At 44.1% G+C, this 21,802-nt stretch overlaps 1 protein-coding gene across 1 annotated transcript; it reads right to left on the minus strand.

Moving 5' to 3' along the window:
- Positions 1 to 4,197: 4,197 nt before the first annotated feature.
- CTSL (cathepsin L) lies at positions 4,198 to 8,591 on the minus strand. The gene is made up of 8 exons (XM_074363069.1): positions 8,446 to 8,591; positions 7,865 to 8,001; positions 7,440 to 7,562; positions 7,198 to 7,344; positions 6,584 to 6,808; positions 5,982 to 6,144; positions 5,038 to 5,155; positions 4,198 to 4,566 (listed from the first exon to the last, which is right to left on the minus strand). The coding sequence occupies exons 2-8, from the start codon at positions 7,988 to 7,990 to the stop codon at positions 4,467 to 4,469; spliced, it is 1,002 nt and encodes a 333-aa protein (XP_074219170.1). The 5' UTR covers positions 7,991 to 8,001; positions 8,446 to 8,591; the 3' UTR covers positions 4,198 to 4,466.
- Positions 8,592 to 21,802: the final 13,211 nt, after the last annotated feature.

Consider the following 21,802-nt stretch of genomic DNA (forward strand, 5'->3'; position numbering starts at 1 on the left):
CCTACTTTTTTTTTTGGTGAGGAAGAGATTAAAAATGACAATACTATGGAGGAAAAGTGGGAGAAACAGATCCATGATGGGCTTTCTGATCTGCGCCTTTTACCTAAAAGCAGGTCATTAAATTTCCCATGGGAGATGTGCTCTCTCTGTACCAGAAGAGAACTTGCTTGTCACCAGAGAGTGGGAGTCAACACTGAGATGGATCTGTTCAAACATACTAACTAAAATAACCCTGATCTTCCACTAAGTTTGCACCCCTGCCCCCTCATCCAGCCCCTAGTCCCTTCCCCACAATGACTGCCCTTGGGCCAAATCCCTTTGTCTTGCTATTTCATCACATATTTATCATTTTTTTGCTTAAAAGGGATACAAGACTGCAGCTCCAGTCACTTCCTTGGAGCTTCATTCTCTTGGGAAGGCCCCCACACACATGTAAAATTTAGTAAGGCCTGTCTGCTTTCCACCTGTTAAATCTGTCTTAGGTCAGTTTCATTCTGAGGCCAGGCTAGAGACCCTAAGGGGCTAGAGGAGATGCTTTCCTCCCCCTCAGGCCCACTCACATTATCAAGGGAAATCGTCTTAAAGTTAACAGATTGTAAACGTTAATCCCGTCTACACTGTAACTTCACAGCAAACCTCCAGACTAGCGTTTGACCAAAGAACTGGGCACCATAGCCTTGCCAAGTTGATACATAAAAGTAACCATCACAATCTGAAGTACAAATGAGGAAAGATGACCTAGCTATAATGGTAGATGAAAAAGGCATTTTGCAAATCGATATAACGTGGTCCCATTTTCATAAAATTAAAAAAAAAAAGCTCAAAAAACTACACGATCCGGTCCTCCGTCTTTCACTAGTGGCTACTTCCTCTGTGCAGTCTGCCAAGACCTACTTCTGTCATCATCCGTCCCTCCTTCCCCAGGGTCCTCATTGCATCCATCTCTTCACTGGCTTCCCTTCACCTCTCTCTCTCTCTCTGTCTCACACACACACAAGCAAACCAGGATTCAGCCATGAAGTAGACAGATAGGCTCCTGCCCCCTCCCCTCCTCCCAGAGCTCAGGCCGGGTGGGTGGGACCCACATGTAACTGCCAATTACTAGGGTAAGTGCTCTGGGGATAAGTTCCAGTGTTTGCTTTGGAGCCCTCTGGAGGAGCTGCCCTTCTGGCATTGAGGGGGTCAGGCAAGGCCTCCCAGTGGAAATGACATTTGAACTGAGGCCTGAAGGTGGGACTAGAAGCTAGTCAGGAGAAGGTTAGGGGACAGAGAAGGCAACTGAGGGGGATGTGCACTAGAGGCGGAGGGAACAGATGAGCACAGATTTGAAAATTGGGTAGAGTTTGGTTTGTTGGGGGCACAACTGGTAATTCGGTGTGGCTGAGGGGCAGAGTGTGAGGAGGGGCAGTGGGAGATGAGGCTGGAGGGGCAAGCAAGGCCCAATTCGGGCAAGAGGTTTGGAGCTGGTTAAGGAGTTAGGAATTTATCCTGAGGGCAAAGGGAGCCACTGATGAGTTGTACGCAATGGAAGAACACAACCAAAATGCCTTTTAGTAAGTGTTACCTGCAACATGGAGAATGGATTTGAAGTAGTCAGATTAGAGGCTTCTTAGGTCACAGTTAAGAAGGTTGATGCCATCATCTTGGTGAAAAATTGATGGTGGTGATGGTGATCAGCATGGAGGATAGAACTGCAGGCGTCTGAGGGATGTTCACGATGTTTCAGTGACTGATGGCAGATGTCAGAGAACGCGAGAGGAGAGGGATGGAGGACGTGGATGGACGTGCCTCCCAAAGCCAGGAACACTTGGAGATGGCCTGGTTCTGGGGAAAAAGGATGAGTTCAGCTCTGTACATTCAGATGTGCAGTGTCTGTGGGTTAGCTGGGTTGGGTTACCGAGTGGACCGTTGCATCCATGGGTTGGGAATTTAGGAGAGGGGCTGGAAGTTGTCAGCACGGGGGTGGTACCTGAAGTAATTAGACTAGATGAGATCATTTGGGAGGGCCTGGAAGGAAAGCCTTGTTTTAAGGATGGAGCCTGAGTTTGGATGTGAATAGAGGTGAGGACGTGGAGGCTAGCAAATACAGACAAGCTATTCAAGAGGGTTAGCTGTAACCAGAAGGAGGAACGTGATGCAGTAACCAGAATAACCTGGGGTGAAGAAGGGTTTTGTTTGTTTGCTGATGGACAAGACACACTTGGATCTTTAGAGTCTTGGGCTGTACTTCCAGGGTTGCGTGGACAGCAGTGTGAGCTAGCCTGTCATGGTGACACCAGGTGACAGTCACTAAGGGGTCTTTTCTAATGGACCTTCAGGGACCGAAAGATGGCCACCACCATATCTTCCACCCCACATGCCCTTCTGCTAAGTGACCTTGTCTTTCCCCATCAGGAGGCGGACAGTCAGCCCCTCCCCTGGAACCTGAGCGTCCCTGCTGACATGCTCCAGCCATAAGGCAGCAGCAAGAGCTTTCACTGGGGACTATGACCGGGTCCTTAGAAGTCCTGCAGTTCCTCGTTGGACATTCAGGCAGGTTCTCTTGGGACATCCCCAGCAGAGCCAGCCTTCATGCTATGGGAGCCCAGGCCATGGAGGGCCCATGTAGTTACTGTGGTCAGCAGTCAGGGCCGAAGGCCCAGCCCACACCAGCACTGAGCATAGCCATGTGAGTGACCCTGCCTGGACGTCAGCCCCGTCAGAACCACAGATGACTCCAGCACACGTGGAAGACTTCCAAAGGAGCACAACGCAGTGAAGCTCAGTCAGGAAGTGGGAAAGATGGTTTTTTTTCAAACTGCTGTTTCCCGGTAGTTTGTTTTGTAGTAATAACCAGGACAGTCTTTTCACTGCATCCCTCGATGGTTCCCCTGGGTCCTAAAAGCCCACGTGTGGACCCAGCCTCATCTCCCACACTCCAGCTCAGCCACTTCCCACTTTTCTCTAAATGCAGTCTTTAACGGGTTCCGGTCCGGGAAGTCTCTGCTCAGACCCCAGCCTTTTATCCTGTGTTAGTGATTGTCTCCCTCTGGGTCCATGTCAGATTTCTCTTCCTTCTAGTGTTCTCAACCACCTCCCTGTTCCTTCTCAGGGTTGGGAATGTCTCATCCACAAGGCGATGATGGGGACACAGAGGGTGTTACATCAATTTGGGTTGTTTCAACATTGGTCCCAGCCAGCAGAAAGGATTCAGACCGGGAGCCTCCCAAATCTTCCTGTGGCTACACGTGACAGTACTATCACAAAACCCATAGGATTTCACTCCAAACACATTTCTCACTTTAGGTCAAAAAGTTGGAAATGGAAGCACTTATGAGGGAAGGTGACATTGAGGGTCCAGCATGGCACGTGGTCCAGTACAGATGGACTTGACCAGAGGCTGCTGGAGGCCTTGTGGGCTGAGACCCGAGTTGTCCTCCACCTCATTTCCTCGTGAGGAGTTACAGGGTCTATTAACTAAAAACTTCCACTTACTCTTTATTTCCTTGAGTAGGAAAATGAGAATTTTAAATCCAAAGAGAGCGAATGAAACTCTGCACTTTCTTAGCCTACAGAATGCTGGGAGGTTTTTGGTTTTTTTTTTTTTTTTTTTAATAAGTTCAGAAATTCTGTAGCTAGGTATACATTAGGCGTCAGACTCTCACTTTTGATGCTTTCCCCTATTGTCCACCTGTGAGACCACAAGACTATTTTTGAAGCCCAGCCTGAAGTCTAGGAGCTGATCCTTCATCCCTTACGGACAGAAAGACAAACATTCTTGCCTTTCCTCGACTGCAAAGTAGCCCAGGGTCTTCACTAACAGATGCTAGAAACTGGCTCTGTGACATTCATCCTGAAACTCCGCTGGGTTGCAACCACTGTGGGTCAAATGATCATGATCTCGAACACCCTTTTCTCATTTGGAAGTCATATGTACGTATGCTCACTTTTCTGAAATGTGAATCTTTTTTCTTTATTAAAATAATTTAGCTCTGTCCTTTAGATTGTTTGTCAAATTTTGCTCCATTCAAGGGTTGGATCAGACACAGCCAAAGGGCAGCTGACATGAGATGTGCATCTTTATAGCTAGAAGAACCAGAAGGCCACCCAGGCACTCTCCTATTGGACCACTGGCCCGTCAGTCATGTCTTCAGAGCCCAATTATACTTTTTACTCTATTTAACTTACGGTGTTAAATACAGAAAAAAGCCCCACCTCTACTCTGAAATTAAGTTTTATTTTAAAAAGTAAAACTTCATACATCCTTTTAAAACATGAACATTAAAAATTTATTAGGGAAGTCGATCATACAAACCTATTTACAGCAGTAATTAAAGTGGTCACAGTTCACCATTTTGGAAAATGTCACAGGACTCAAGTCACAGCTTGGATCTTCAATAATTCAAGTATTTCACACAATAAGGTCTGGTCAGTTTTAAGGTAACGTCCTTTCTCTGGGTACTCTGTTCTCATCCAGTCCTTGAGGGTCAGACTGTAGGAAAACTGGCCGCGGAGGCAATGCCACAGTGGTTGTTTCGGTCTTTGGCCATCTTTATGTAGCCCTTCATGCCCCAGCCTTCACCCCAGCTGAAAGAAGAGAGGGTTTTCCATTTTATACAAAGAATCAAACACATTTATCTTTACCAGTCACAGCATCGGAGACTTAAACAGTGCACCAGAGGCCAAGACAGATTCAGAAAGAAGCAAGAAAGACAGCTGTTCTTGCTCATGGTTGAGTTCTGAACGTGCAAATAACGTCTATCCCCAAACCTTTCACAGAACTGTAAAATTAGACACAGAAAACGGAAACTCTTGGGGCCAGATGTGGCTCAGAATTAAGAACATTTTCAAATTTAGAAATGCATTGGTATCCAAACTACCTTGATACCCGAGGCAAGCTCCAGACAGCGTCTCAGTGTCACAGCCAAACATGAACACGTCTGTGTTCGCCCTGAGTCAGGCAGAGACTTCAGAAGTGTGCTTAAGGGTGTGAAGACCTGTATCCAAACACTGATGTCCTTTTCCATCTCAAATATAAGTATTTTGGGCATTTCATACCTGTTCTTGACGAGCCAATATTTATCATTATTTGTGCCTTGTCCTTCAAAGCCGTAGCCCACCAGCAGAACGCCATGATCTAGGTTTTCAGTGCTGCAGTCTGGATCGTAATAAATACCTAGGAATGTAATTCAATGTTGGGGTGAGGACCTCCAAGAGACACGTGACAGTAACCCAGCCTATCAAACCAGGATAAGGGAGGCACCCCCAAATTCCGCTAAATGACATAAATCCAGATAAGATTTAAAAACAAGATCTTTTTTATCTAGGCCAGGGATTTAGGCCTTCACCTAATACTAGCAGAAATACAACGTGGCACAATCTCCTTTGTCATCAGCTTGTTAAGAGGCATAAAAAACTGCTCCTTAAAGCCTTGTCATTTTACTTTTAGGATGTCGTCTAAGGAAACAGCACAGAACGCAAAATGACTTGAGCCAAGAAGTTCTTCCCAGTTTTAATTACAGTTATAAAATTCTTCAGTAGGGGACGGCATAGCTCATTGGCAGAGTATGTGTTTAGCATGCACAAGGTCCTGGGTTCAATCTCTGGTACCTTCATTAAAAAAATAAATGAACCTAATTACCACCGCCCTCCAAAAAAAAGAGAAAAAACCAAACACAAAAACAAAACCAAAATTCTTTGGAAAATTTTAAAGGTCTAACAACTGGAAAAAAGTATATTAAGTTATATGAATCAAATTAAGTGGCTATTTAGATATATTTACAAAGTGCCTAAAATCATGGGGATGTGGTTTAAGGAATGTCAAATGGACACACCAGGCACAAATACCACAAATACCACATACACAGAACGAACAACTATGTTAAATCTACACACCCCAAAACTGTACACTGAATTCTACACAGCAAAGAGTCAGTCTTTGCTGTATGTCATGGTGGTTCTCCAATTTTTCTGCCTAAATTTCCACATGAACAAATGTTTACCTTTTTTATAGAACTGGAAAGAGGTAAGGCTTGCATCTATACCAACAGAGATGGGCCCCACACTTGCTACTGCGTTCAATAGGGCCTTCTCCTCCTTAGGGATGTCCATGAATCCAGTGTCGTTGGCAGCAGAATCCTGGGGTCTGTAATGGCAGGTTTCATCCTTTCAAAGGTAAAGGGGAAGAGCCTTGATTAATACCATCCCCCTCCTGGGGTACATAAGTTCCAGACCGTTTTGCAGCTTAATGATTTCCAAGTCAAGTTCATTATAAAGCATCCCAGGAGATGAAATGCTATCGGTTGTTTTGAAATGGGAAAAGTTAGCTGGTGTCTTGTCAAGGAGTCTACTTGTCTGTAAGAAACTTGACTCTGGAGAAATTTGTACTTATACAGGATGTATGTATATTTCTACATATATAGAAATATTAAGAGCTTTATGGTAACTATCTAAACAGACAACTGTATGCTGCTAACATATTTAACGACAGTTCTGACAGTGTGCAGGTACAGATTCTACGATCTAAAATGTGAATTCTAAACATGGAATCTGTTTTCCCCAAAAGCATTCAACTTTGATAACAAGAATAAGGAGCTCCATTTACCTTTCCAGAATATGGATAGGATTTCTCTGAGTCCAGGCCTCCGTTGTCCTTAACATACTGGAAGGCATAATCCATTAGGCCACCGTTGCAGCCCTCATTGCCTTGAGGCCAAGAGCAGTCCACCAGATTCTGCTCACTCAGTGAAACAAGTTTGCCAGTTTTCCGGAACATCTGGCCTTCAAGGGCACCAGTGGCACTAAAAGCCCAACAAGAACCACACGGACCCTGAAAACAAAATTTTAAAGCTTTTAGTCTACAAAACAAATAGCAAGACTTTGACAATAGCCCGTATTTCTGAAAATGCTTAAAAACTAGCAAACTGCAGATAAACAAGTTTCTGCTATATGGCACAGGGAACTATATTCAATATCTTGTAGTAGCTATAATGAAAAAGAATACGAAAAGGAATCTATGTATGTATATGTATGACTGAAACATTATGCTATACACCAGAAATTGACACATTGTAACTGACTATACTACAATAAAAGGAGAAAAAGTAAAACAAACAAACAACTAGTGACCTGCATTCGGTTCCACAGTCTGCCGGAGCAAGGATGACAATTCCTACATGGCTTTACTCTTGGTGAGAGATCTGCTGAATACTATCATACCTGGTTCTTCACAGGAGTTACATAGCCCTTCTCTCTCCAATCCAAAGAAGCAGGGATGGAAGCATCGACAGCTACTGGGAACATTTTCCCCATCTTGCTCTTCTTGTTTTGAAAGCTATTCATCGCCTGTCTGAATTCTCTCCTGGTCTTCAAGGAAAAGGAAACAGAATGTTGAAAAGTGAGAGATTTGAAGTACTTAGGAGAGGAGACACAAAAAGTTAAGCAACTCATGCCACACTCACCATGTCACCAAATGCATTCATTGCCATGGTGAAGCTATGTTTCCTTTGTCTGTATTCTCGATTGTGCAGTTCAATGATTTTCATATTCTTCTCCCACACTGCTCTCCTCCATTGTTCTTCATTCTAAAGGCAAACATGTAACCTAGCCTCTTTATTTCTACTTAAAACCAACTCACCTTCACCAAGTGGATTTGCAAACAGAAAGGAAGAGAAAGCATGGTCTGATCTACTTTCTACTCCCAGGAGCTGTTCTCCAGCGCTCACACAACAGGGACGCACGCCCATACTGTACTTAGTAACGGGTACAACGAAGTTATTGCCTTGGTAAGAGCCAGCCTCAAGAAGCTACTCTCTGCTGTAAACTCCCAAGAGCATGGATCATTCTTTGCAGGGGTTTCAGATGGAGAGTTTCAGATGTTACCAACCGGGCCATATAGTTTTCTGTGCGTTGCCTTCCACTGTTGCCACTGTGCATTTAATCGGTCATCATGTTTTGGAATAGCTGAGGCTATTCCCAAGCAAAGGGCAATCAGGAACACTGAAGGATTCATGTTTCAAAAACCTAGGTAGGAAAAACAAATGAGTATCTAATTGGATCGATCTTTCTGAAAATCCGTCTTACTTTTTAATGAGATGTTATACACTGTGGTGGAGTAAAAACATTGAATGTATACTCCTAAGTATTTATGACAAGGGTTGTAGAAGGCTAAGGATGTGGGTGGAGAAAAACTGCCCAGAGCACCGCCTTTTCCGCGCGGGGCCAGGCCAGGGGGCGTGCCGCCCCGCTTCCCGCCCCTCCCCCCCCTCCCCCCCCCCCCCGGCGCACGCCGGCTGCTCCCAGAGGATGTTGACGCGGCACTGGGAGTCGCGGGTCCTGCTGTGTCTGGTCCGCGCCTTCCAGGAACGCCTCTTTCCCAAGCCCCCCAGGCCCTCGACTCCCAAGGCTAGCGCTCCGGCTGGTTCCCAGATGGCCCCGCCGCGCCAGGGCCCGGCCCGGGGCGCTTACCTGTAGCGGGCGCAGCGGTGCAGGCACTGCTAACAGCCGCGGATCCCGGGACGTCCGAGACAGCGCTGGGGGCCCACGGCCTCCCCATTTAAGGCTCTGGGAGTCCGCTCGGCCGGCCCCGCCCCCCGGCCAGCCAGCGCCCCGATTGGCTGAGATGCCTGTGGGCGGGGCCCCTGAGTGTTGGGACTCCCGGCGCGTGACAAGTCTGGTCCCAACTTGCCCCGGTGCCAGCCTCAGGGGGTCGGAGGGCTGCGAGCGGGGGGGCCCCCGTCAGCGCTGGGGGGGAGGGGGAGGGGGAAGTCCGACGGCTCCCCTGACGCAACTAATTCATGCACTCGGGTGGTTCACGAAAAGCTCACTGGGAGGCCCAAGTGGAATTTCACCGTAACCCCGCGCATCCTCTAGTCCTAGCGTTTTTGGTGAAAATCTCCGGGAGGGCTGAGCACTGTCTAATCCTGTCTAGTGGTGCCCGTTGCTCCCACAGCGGAGGTGGGGCGGGTGGAGGAACGCGGGGCCCGCGGGCAGACGCGCTGGCTCCCGGGCGGAGGGTGATGCCCGCTGGGTTTGCGGAGAAGCCGAGCGGAAGGGCAATTCCTCAACACCCGCGACGCGCTGGTCCCGGCCCGGATGCCCGGAGGGAAAGGGGACCGATTGGACCGCTCTCAGGAGAAGGCGTGGAGTTTTGTAAGGCCTCTCGCCTGTCTTCCCCAGTCAGGGGGCCTTCGCGCCTCAAGCTTTTCTCAAAACCAACCCAAACGCGTTATTTACAGAAACACTTGGTAAAAGAAAAAAGAAAAAGGAAAGGTGGAAGGTAGAAGCTGCTCTCTCTCTGCATTGTGGGTTATTACCTCTTCCTTAGTGTCCAACGTGCTTTTCTTGAGATTTAAGACACTGGCTTCCATGACTTTTAATTGAAAGGTTTCTACTTTAATTTACAGGAAGACAGCAATGCCTAACCATTTTGTTCTTCTGCCTACTCTTCCTTCTCCACTTTTTTGCCAGATAACTTAGATGAGTGCTCGTTATTAAAATGGTCCCATTTTAATCAAGCAACCAATCCTTAGCTCTGCCTTTGATAAAATGCAGTTGGCAGAACTTCCTGATTCCTATTTAAAAGGCCGCGTCTGTGAAAGTATATTCTTGTGTGCACCTGTCTAGATTTCTTTTCACTCACTAGTGAAACAGGATGCAATTCTTTGCCCCATCTCTGGGAGTTTTAAACTGTAGGAGAATGAACAAATCTCGTAAGACAGTATTCAAGACCCCGAGACCACTTAATGCCTCTCCCCAATGTAACAGCCCCCTCCAATTAGTTTAAATTCAATGAGCCTAGGATTACTCTTAGGAAACATTATCCAGACAACTGTCCATTTGTAAAGTGGTTTATTATCACTTAAACAATTTTATGGAAAAGAACCTGTTTATGACAATGGGCTGTTGATGTTCATATGAAGTCAGTTATGAAATCACGTACTTTTCTGAGCTGCTGAAACTTTGCTTTCCCTGTAGGGTTAGACAGCCAATTCATTAAGTACATCAATCAACAGGAATTAGTTAAGCTCTGACCTTGTGCTCATTGTCCTTTGCTTGGCGTACTTTGAGCATTTTTGTAGAAGCAATCTAATGTCCCTTTCCTAACAGTTTTCTGAGTCTCAGATTTTGCATTTGCAAATCCGAGATTCCCATGATCATCTTGATTCTACAGCAAATGGGCATAGAGTATGATAGAGATATGTCAATGAAATGCTGGCAAGGATCTTGGAGCACTAGGTGACAAGGGAACTGACCTCGTGGCACTTCTGCCCACGCTCCCCATCCCTACCCCCAAGTCTATAACCCATAAACTCTCCTTTGGTTGCCAGAGTGTCGCTTCTGCAAATCTAACCTGCGCAGTCTACCATTGCTTGACTTCTCCTAGAGTTCAAGAACACCACCGGGGCACAGGGTGTTGTTAACACCAAAATGCATTTAAAAGAAGCGGTAGTTGCTTCCTCCAGCCAGAACTGTGTGTTCTGTACTGAACTCTTCTGTGCTACTTCATCTGGCCGTCTTAGCAGTGATCCCCAAGAAAGCTCAGATTCCTTATTCAGAGCGCAAGTTAGTTCTCAAAAATAGAAGCTGTGTTCCTCATGGATTGTGTGGATTTGAGGATAAAGTTTAGATGTGCTTGAGACCATAGCTACAGGTCTGCTTGGAGGATGATGAAACCAAAAGAGGGAGGCAACAACCACCAGGGTTTGAGGGGGACACACAGGACACAAGAAAATACATAGACCGACAGAATAGAGTCAGTAACTCAGTAAAATGTCCAAAGTTTCTATTGAGAAGATATCGTTGGTTTTGGTTTTTGAGGTGATCATTAGGGAATCGGGGATGCTTGATTATATTCTTCTATTTCCTTTATGTGGCCTCGAATTTTTTTAAAGGAATATTTTATGTGTGTCTTTAGAATTGAATGAATGAACCCCCCCTTTTTTAAAACCTGAGCTTCTCAAAATCATGAGTCATTGAAGCATTGTCATCAGAGGCAGGCTTAAAAATCTGACAATGAATTGATCCTAGGTAAGATGTAGACCTTTTGTTTCTGACAAATGATCAAGGAAGAAAACAAAACACCCAGGAGGCACCAGGCAAAACACCCTAGGGGAAGCCACTGGGGTGGGAAGGGGCCCAGCCCAGTGCAGGCAGCATGTCTTCTGTGTGGCTCACCTGTCTTTTCCTTCTTTCAGGGTGACACCAGGTAAGGCGGCATCCGCATCGAAGTCCAGAGCCTGGCCCAGGGGAGCTTTGGTTCCTTATCTCCGATGTCCTCAGTGCTCACGCTCCATTCTTCTGGTGCCCTCTGGCACCCAGAATCCAGTTTGCCAAAGGAGTGATGGGGGCTGGGGGTGAGGGACGAGGGCAAAGTCTCCAACGCTCAGCTTCCCTTTCTAAGCTCTGCCAGTCTGAAGCAGCTTTAGGTTATTTCTTCACCTTCGAGAGGAATGTGGCACCATCCTTGACTTTGTGTACCCCACTGCCATGACCATCTTCATTTGTAAAATGGGGCATAAAGTAACACCCATCTCCTGGGGCTCCAAGTGGGTCTCCTGACTGGTTGCGTCTGCACCACCGAGGAACTTGTTAGGAAAGCAAATGCTAGAACCCCATCGCAGACCGGCAGAATCAGACACTCGGGGAATGGAGATCAGCAATCTGAGCTGTCATAAGCCCTCTCATGCCCCCACCACCCCGCCCCGGGTGATTCGGATGCACCTTCAAGTTTGTTGTGAAGAGTCAATGATGAGTGTGTACAAAAAGCTCAGAACGTTGCCCGGCATCTGTGTTATTTAGCGATTAGACTCTTTCTTCATCATCATCATTGCAGGAATCTTTCCTAATCATGCTGTAATTCCCAGGAGCACCGGCTACTCACAGGTGGAGATGCCTTTCCTGTGGGACAACCCCCCCGGCAGGTACCTGTACAGCTGATGCTCTTAACCACACAGAGATCTTTGTCTTGAATACCTGTCATAACGATACAGGAATTGATTTTTACTTATTTCCCATTTCTTTCTTAGAGAGAGAGAGAGCCTTATTTTAACATAAAATCCATTTGAAAGTGAATATTTTAGTGGTTTATATTATATTCACTCTGTAGGCAACCATGACGACCATCTAATTCCAGAATATTCCCATCACTCTGAAAAGAAACCTCATTCTCATTAGCCTCAGTTAGTCCTGATTGCCTCCAACTCCAGTTCCCACGGTCTGCATTGTGGCTCCGTGGATTGGTCTGTTCTGGACGTTTCATAGAAATGGAATCATGAAATATGTGACCTTTTGTGCCTGGCTTCTTTCACTTAGCAGAAGGTGCTCGAGGTTTATTTATATTATAGGATGGATCAGTACTTCATTCCTCTTTATGGCCGAGTAATATTTCAGTGTACGAACACACCGTATTTTTCTAATTCATTCATCAATTGATGGACGTTTGTGGGGTTTTTTTCACTTTTTTGAATAATGCTGCTATGATCATTTGTGTACAAGTTTTCACATGAAGGTATGTTTTTTATTTCTCCTGGGTACGTACATGGGAATTAGTATGTATAATTTTCTTAGGAAATATCAGACTATTTGCCACAGTGGCTACATCATTTTGTTTCCCCACCAGCAACATATGAGAGTTCTAATTTCTCCACATCCTCTCTAAGACATCTTGTCCATTTTGAAATGGTATCCATGCTAATAGGTAGAAGTGATGCCTTGTGGTTTCGGTTTGCATTTCCCTAATGAATGATGAAGTTGAATATCTTTTCATGTGCTTACTGGCCACGTGTATACATTCTTTGGAGCAATGTCTATTCAAATCATTTGCTCATTTTTAACTTGGGTTACTTATCCATTTACTGTTGTGTTGTAAGAGTTCTTTATATATTCTGGATACTATACACTTATGAGCTATGACTTGCAAATATTTTTTCCTACTCTGTCAGTTGACTCTTCACTCTCTTTTTAAAAATTGTGGTAAACTACATATAACATAAAATTTATCCTTTTCCCATTCTGCCTATTTAAATGTCTGGTGAAATCATGCTCTTCCCTCAAGCCCCCTAACAAATGCCGGTAAATGGATTTCCATTCTGCACTCACAGCCCGTGGAACTCAAAGCTCTCAGAGTGCCTGCTACAGTGATTTAGAATTTTGGGGCAGTCTTTGTTAGGCTAAACTCCTCAAAGTCATGTTTATGTCTAATGCACCATCGAACCCACTATCCCAATGACTGGGTCGGTGGGTGCTTAACAAGTAAGATTGCGTGCTGCATGGAAAATGTGGGCAGCAGACTAAATGATGACTTCCAATTGCCTTAGATTTTAACATTTTTCTGATCTGCAAAGTCCATCCGTTCATAAAATTGCTCTTATTCTGATCATTTTAAAAACGAGGAAATGAAGCTGAAATAGTCACATTTATGTCTACATTTTTTCTATTTTTTTCCCCCCAAACTAGTAATCTGTGATCATTCAACCAGGGCAGGTGAAATTTTCTCCTGTACTATATGTGAAGAAAGCACTTCAGAAATGAATTAAGTCAAACAAGTTTGGGAAATGTCTTTAAATTATTGAGAAGAAAAAACACTTCTAACATGTTATCACTATTATTATCTGCATTCAAATGACCTGAACATTACACGTGTATCATCTACTAATTAAAGTAATCCCTTTACTTAGCTTCACTTTATCAGCAACAAGAGCAATTACCTGAAACTATCAACTGAAACACACACACACGCAATGTAAGAGTTTTCAGTTGCGTGGGAAGACCTTACTGACAACCATAGCCTAGGAGACAGCCTCTCAGGTAGCTTTTTTGGTTGGGAAATACAGGTAGTCAAGCATCACTTTTGGTAAAAGGTTACTGCTAATCTTAAAAAACAGATACTTCAAGTTAATGATTTTAGTGCTTCTTAAATGTATGGAAAGAATCTAGGATTATTGAAATTCTTCCTTAGATACGCATCTTGACGATTTAGGAGCCACATTTCCAAAATGCAGACTACTTCTTTTGGTATTTTTCCTTCTGGAATTCCCCTCAGGGTGCACTGTCGGTAGGTGACCGATTTAACCCTTTGTATAACTGGATGAGCAAGATTCTTTCTTCTTTCTGTTTACAAGACTTTCAATTCAGATATTCTACAATCCAGGAAATCATCATTTTCATTATCATCTTCATCTTGGTAGCATTTGTCAACAACTTACGGTTTGTTAAGTATTGTTAGTAATTTAAATATATCGCTGCATTTACTTTTCGGAGTGACTACTATTTGAGAGAGCCTCTGAACACTTGCCGCCCTTCCCAGTGGTCTAGTATTGGAGTTGAAGCATTCTGATTTAATCTATGTACAGAATTAGAAACAGACTAGAAATCTCAGTAATTAATAGCTCCAGTGGCTGTAAGATCTCTTTGAATAGCAAATGACAGATAACCCAAATCCACTGAATTTGTTTTTCAGAAGTGAAGTTTGGGGGAAGAAATCAGGATGTTCACAGAGTTGATGGCAAGGCTGGAGAAACAATGATTAGGATTGAAACAACCAGAATCCAGGGCAACGCTGACATCTAAGCAGCAGAAACTATTCAGTGGTGTTGTCAGGGCTCAGCTGCTGGGATGAAAATGTTCAGCTGCTTCTTGCATCCCTTGCAATCCTCTGCTCAAGATTCAAAACCCTGGAAGGCAATATTTCATCCCTTGTCTAGAGGAGGGTGTCGGACCTTGGGCACAGCCCCACCAAGACTGCACACAATGGGGAAGGGGACATCAGATTGCTCCTACCAAGATAGGAGGAAATGGATCCTGGTGGGTAAGAAAGAGCCGTTGTTCATCGGAGAAGTCTTCTTTACCTTCCCGACATACAGATGAGTTTTTTTGGTTTCGTTTTGTTTTGCTTTTTTAGGGGGGAGAGAGGGGGTTATTTATTTCTTTATTTGTTTGTTTATTTCTCTCTTTCTTTAAATAGAGGCACTGGGGATGGAACCCAGGACCTCATTCATGCTAAGTGCATGCTCTACCACTGAGCTATCGCCTCCCACCCACATGAGCTTTTTTCAAATTGAACTTTTGCTTTGAGATAACTATAGATTTACATGCCTTCAAAAGAAACAACACAGAGAAATTCCACGTACCTTCTATGCAGTTTCCCCCAATGGTGACATCTGGTATAACTGTAGTACAATTTTGCTACCAGGAAATTGACAGACCATTGATCTTATTCGGATTTCACCATTTCTACATACACTCATTTGTCTGTATGTGTGTGTATAGTTCTACACAATTCTATCACATGTGTAAGTTCATCTAATCATGCCCACAGCTAAGATATAGAACAATTTCATCACTGCAAAGAGCCCTCCCACTTCCTTTTTATAACCACACCGCCTCCCTCCCACATCTCTTCCTGTCCTCCATTGCCCCTTGTAACCTCTGGACACCACTAATTTTGTTCTGCATTTCTATAGTTTTGTCATTTTAAGAATTTTCTAGAAATAAAATCATACAGTATATATCCTCTTGGAATTTGCTTTTTTTCCACTCATCAAAATTCCCTTGCAATCCATCTAAATTGTTATGTATATTAATAACTTGTTCCTTTTTTTTTTGCTAAGTAGTATTCCTTGGTATGGATATACCATAGTTTGTTTAACCATTCACCTGTTAAAAAACACTTAGATCGTTTTCAGTTTTCGGCTATTTGTAAAGCTGCTGTGAACATCTGTATACAAGATGACATGTGAATATAAGTTTTTATACTGTACTGTATATTTGAAAGTTGCTAAGAGAATAAATCTTACATGCTCAACATAAGAAAAAAGTTACAACTATATGAGGTGATACATGATAACTCAACTTATTGTGGTAATCATTTTGCAATATATGTATTTATCAAATCAATATGCTGTATACCTTAAACTAAGACAATGTTATGTGTCAATTATATCTCAGTAAAACTGGGAAGAAAAGAAATTGCTAAACTGTATTTCAAAGCTGCACCATTTTACATTGTCACCAGCCTCTCCATGTCCCTCCCAGCATTTGGTGCCGTTACTACTTTTCATTTTAGCCAGTCTAATAGTGCGTAGTGATGTATCATCATGGCTTTAATTTGCATTTCCCTAATGGCTAATGGTGTGGAACGTCTGTTCATGTGCTTATTTGCCATCTGCATATCCTCCTTGGTGAAGATAAGTGCGCAAGCACTTCTCCGGGAGCTAATTCAGTGTCACACAAAAATGACCACTGTCATTGCGAGTGTTCCATGGAGGGCCCCCCTGCTGAAATTGGCTCATTATACTATGTGCCAAGGATACTTAATGTTCAGCAGTGCCACCTGATAGACAAAAGCAGCAGAGCATCTTCTTCTTTCTCTCTTAACATCATAGTTGTGGCTACTTTGAAGAGCTTCTCAGAACGAGTGTCCACTGTGATGGTTTCTGCTGTAAAGGGGCTGTATCTGTCCCTCTGCAGTTCTTTGCTCTTTGCATTTAGTCACAGCACGCGGGTTGCATGGAAACGCATTAGCAGTTATTTTAAAAATGTACACCCAGCTGCTTTACTAGTGTGAACAGAAAAAAAAAAAAAAAAAAAAAAAGAAGAACAAAGAATGTCATCATTCATCACTGCAGTCGCCCAACCACAATGTATCCTGAGGGCAACGCAGGAGGGAAAATACAGGATGAGGAGGTCTGTGCTGTGCTTTGGATAAATGGGCCCCTAGATTGTTAAGATGCATATCTCAGAAAAAAATGTCAACGACCCCGGATTCTTTTGTTTGTTTGTTTGTTTTGGTGGAGAGGTAATTGAGTTTATTTATTTATTTAATGGAGGCACTGGGGATTGAACCCAGGACCTCATGCATGCTAAGCATGCACTCTACCACTGAGCTATACCCACCCCCACTTCAATGACCCCATATTCTTGCATCTTCCCATATATAGAAAAGCACTACAATCATTAACTTGGGATATCTGTTCTTTGTGATTGATTAGCAGTGGTTTTTTACCAAGATGTGTGCTGTGTGTTTGGCCATATGCATTTCCTAGCTGAAATATTCATAGCATGGCCCTTCCCTTACCTCCTCAGAGCAGCCCCCTTAGAGCTACTGAGAGGCTATTTCTCAGTCTCTATTCCTTAGTCAGATCCCCGAACAAAACAACTCACAACTCTCACGTTGTGCATTTTTTTTCAGGCGACACTAACAAGTCACTTCGCTTTATTGGAAGCAATGCAAAAACTTTCGGGGCTTCGTGCCAACATTTAACAAAGTTTTCTAACAGAAAATGCACTGGGGTCATGGAGCCAGTAGACTACTGTTCCAACAAAATCCAATTTTCAGGCTTCATTGTCACGTGTTTCATTCACGCTTTATGTATTTGTTTTTGGCTGCTCATACAAAGTCATCAACCTCACAGACTCACTAGGTTATCTCTGCACATGTAAGTTCACATTCTATAAGAATATTTGAGCCTTTTTTCACTATTTAGATATACAATTACAACTTGATGTGGTAAAATGCTAAGTGAGATCTTTCTTGTTTCCCCTTTATTCTAAATAAAGCCAGAGTTCAGATAACTTTCAGCTATGAGACCAGTGCCTTTTTGCTGGGCTTGTCATGTCAGCAGGGCTACAACATCCCAAATCCCTGTGTTGGTTAATGATGTCTGTGTAACCCAGCACAACGAAGTCTGCCTGAAAAGGGCAATCATTCACTATTTCTCACAGGTCCATGGTGCAGTCGGAGGTTTTCTGATCTAGGAAGGGTTCAGCTGGCTCTGCTCCAGGCATCTCTCTCATCCTCCTTCAGCTAGCCAAGTCATGTTCCTCCTGTGGCAAGAGGGTGAGCAAAAACGCAGATGGCTTCCTAAGGTCTGGGGTCAGAACTGACACACTGTCCCGTTCACATTGGTCAAAGCAAATCACACAGCCAAACTCAGTGCCCACTAAGCAGGGAACAAGCTCATGCAAGGAAAGTAGGGAATGAATGAATACTTCTGAGTGAGAATCCATCTAGCAGGTGAGTTCCAAGAGCACAGGTCCCCACACAGCAAGGGGGAAGCATGTGGCATTTTTATGCTCCAGCTTCACAAGTCACATCACAGGATATCCCCCATACTGGCTGGGGCCATCACCAGAGTCCACCAGGTTCGAGACGAGGGGCTATAGACCCCATCATGCAATGGACGGAATGCCAAGGTCATTTGGTGAAAAGAGCACATAGAATTGGAAACACTGATATGGATCTCTGGAAAGTGCGATCTGCTACGGGAACAGTGAAATATTTCCAGGAGCAAGCTTCCCTTGGTAGGGATGTAAAGCCCTGCCTGTATTTAGTCAGTGCTTTGGGAGCTGCAGTGCACTGTCAGGATCCTGGGTGGCGGTGGGTATCATTTCATATCCTGAAGAAATTATTTCCTTAAAAAAAAAATGAGCTCCAGTTTTCCAGAGTGTAAGTTTCTCCCTGGACACCGGGATCTGTACTGGCTTTAAGTTAGTAAATTTCTTTCTGAGAGCTTTTGACCAGCTGGGTGACACAAACAGTGACGGGATCATCACAAACTCAAACCTAGGTCCACGGGTGTTTTCCCAGGTAGGTCAGGGAAGCCGAGTGGAGGTGAGTGTGCAGATTCTGGGAGCAGAATGCCTCCTTTCCAGTGTAGGAACTTCGAACATGGTACTGAGCCTCTCTGAGCTCCAGTTTTCTTATTCTATAAAACAGAAATGAGAAGAAACTTGTTTTTGAGAGGTAAGATGTGCTAATCCATAGGAAGCATTGGCACTGGCACTTGGCGAGTTCGCAAAAAATACATAAAGAGGGTGGTGACTGATGCTGCACTGGGGTGGATGGAGAGCAGAGGAGCACTGCGTGTTTGCTGTAGACTGAATGTTTATGTCCACACTCCCGCCCCAATCAGGTACTGAAATCCTGACCCCTGAGGTGATGGTATTAGGAGGTGGGTCTTTGGGAGGTGATTAGGTCATGAGGGTGGACCCCTAATGTATGGGATTAGTGCCCTTGTGAAAGAGATGCCCGGCAGCTCCCTTGCCTCCTCTGCCACGTGAAGACAGCGAGAAAAGATGGCCATCTGTGAATCAGGAAATGGGCCCTCATCAGACTCTGAATTTGCTGGCGTCCTGATCTTGGACTTGCAGCCTCCGGAACGGTGAGAAATAGATTTCTGCTGTTTACAAGTCACCCAGTCTGTGGTTCTCTGCATCGCAGCAGCCAGAACAGACCAAGACAGTGCTCACGTGTGCCTAACAGCTGACTCCCGATTTCTGCACATGGATGGGTGGACAAACAACACTTCTCTTCTGGGTTTATATTTAAAGAGAGGAATTGCTTTGCTTGAGGAGTGAGGATGGCTGCTCTCTTTCACCTAACAGGACAGAAGTTGAAGTGATTTTAGACACCAAATCTTTATTTGAAGTAGCAGAGGAATTATTGGAAATCAAAACTAAGTACTCTGTACAGTGCTTCTCAATCTTCTTTCTGTGTAATTTATCCGCCTAAGGAAAGAATAAATTAAACTGTGTAATTTTCTCTGTCATTCTTTTTAATGGTTACATAAAATCCTACATGAGACATATCTCTTGGTGGACATTTGGCCTGTCTTTGGATTAATTTTTTTTCCTATGATAAAAGTGGACAATGTTGTACAAATATTCTTGTACATCTGTGTGGTTATTCCTTGAGCTTCTTGGGAAACTTACTACCTCAATGAATATGCCCCCCAGATTTTACAGATATTTACAAATTGCCCTCTGAAAACTCTAAGCCAGCTCAGACTCTCCCAGACAGTGTGAATCTTCCCCTCCTTACTAATATTAGCCAACGCTGCATGCATTAGTTGAGAATTTACAGATACACATTTTTATGGGGCATTCTCTATGGTAGAAAATCAATTCATTATAAGAGTTGTTGCTTTTGTCTTTAATGTTATAAAACAGTTTCATACCCTCCGTAATGATCCACAGTGGGTACTCGGTTCATATGAGGAGGATCCATGGATGGTCATGTACAAATCAGGATAAGGAAATAGAAAGCAAATTTTCTTCCCCTCTTCTGCTTTATCTCTATTTTACTGTTTACAGGTTCAATGAAGAAAAATTCTGCAACAGTCTCAAGAAAATTTTAACCAGTGTCATTTCTCCCTCATGTCCCAGTCACATGATTCAAAAAAAAAAAAAAAATCAAGAAGCACCTCAGTCCAGAAATCAGATTATCGAGCAATAACTCCACAATTCCAGGCAGCAATTAGAGTCATGGCAATGTTGCATCATTGCCATTTGCTCAAGACTCTGTCCTCTTTCCCAATACTTGAGATGACGACTGGTGAACTGAGGGAGGCTGGAGGCATTCAGCTGGGTCAAGGAGAAGGGCTGCAAAAGCAGCAGCCCAGGGAATTATGGTCCCTAAAGCCAGTCTCTCTTGCAGGTTTGTAGCATCACAAGCATCTGTCTAGCAGAGCCGAGCCTCGGGGGCATGGGGTCATGCAGCCTTGACCCGGAATGTGTGCAACGGGCCAGGAGTGCTTCCTGGAATATGAGGCAAGAGTGTAAGACTGGAAAGTTTGTGACGGCTTTGTAGCTAAATAAGATGACAGTCAGATAGTATTGGTCTTTGAAGATTTGTGACCAGATTTGTCTGTATATTCCATGCCTTGTGGGTGAATCCTGAGCATGAAAAGTGCAGGTCTTCTTAATCTGAATTCCACAGACCTCTTGGGTTTGTGGACAGACTTTGGGAATGCTTTATTAAAGGTTCTCCAGAAAAACAGAACCAACAGGATGTATATACACAGAAAGAGATTTATTATAAGGAATTGGCTTATGGAGTGGAGGTGATTATGGAGGTGGAGAGTTCAGTACAACTCAGAAGACCTAAAAAACAGGGCTGGGAACCAGAGAGCTGATGACATAAGGTCCAGTGCAAAAGCTGACAGGCCTTAGGCCCAAGGGAGCCAGTGTTTCAGTTGGAGTCCAAAGGCAGGGAAAGACCAGTTAGAAGGTACTCGGGCAGGAAGAGCTCCCCCGTACTCCTGGGACGATCAGCCTTTATGCTCTTTTCAGACCTTCAGCTGCTGGGATGAAGGCCACCCACGTTAGGGAGGCTAATGTGCATTAATTCACCTGTTAATATCATCCCAAAGCACCCTTGCCACAGGCATACTCAGAGCGTTTGACCAAATGTCCAGGTACTCCATGGTCCAGTCAAGTTGACACCAAAAATTAACCTTCACAAGCCCACTCCTTGTTAACTTGGCACGCCTACACGTCTCCTCAAACTGTACTTAATCTCCAAAAAAAAAAAAAAAGAGAATAACGTAGTCATAATTCTGCCTAACATGACACCCCTATCCTGATACAACCAAAAATGCACTAAATCCCTTCCCCCAAAGAGGAGATGAGATTCTTGGGTGATACTATTCTCCTAGATATCCTGTATCTTAAATACTGTGTTGTAAAATCAACAATCCTTAAATGCTATGATATAAAGTCAATACATAAGGGAGTAAGCGAGGGGAAAAAAAACAGAGATATTTTATGCACACCACACACACACACACACACACACACGCACACACACACGCAAGTATTCATAAGCAAATACGGACAAAGTGCCCATGATAATTACATCCTCATTTCTGTAACTGGCCACGTGGTCATCCACAGCCAGCATTTGTAACTCCTTTCTTCCACTATCCATTTGTACTCCCTTTGCCTTCAGCAAGACCTCAACTGGTCACAGTTCTTCACCCGGAGGGGTGACCCAAACCTTCATTCCTGAAATGTCTAAGCCATTACTAGTTTTTCCTTGATTGGG

This window comes from Camelus bactrianus, chromosome 4 (genome assembly GCF_048773025.1).
Source record: "Camelus bactrianus isolate YW-2024 breed Bactrian camel chromosome 4, ASM4877302v1, whole genome shotgun sequence".
NCBI lineage: Eukaryota > Metazoa > Chordata > Mammalia > Artiodactyla > Camelidae > Camelus > Camelus bactrianus.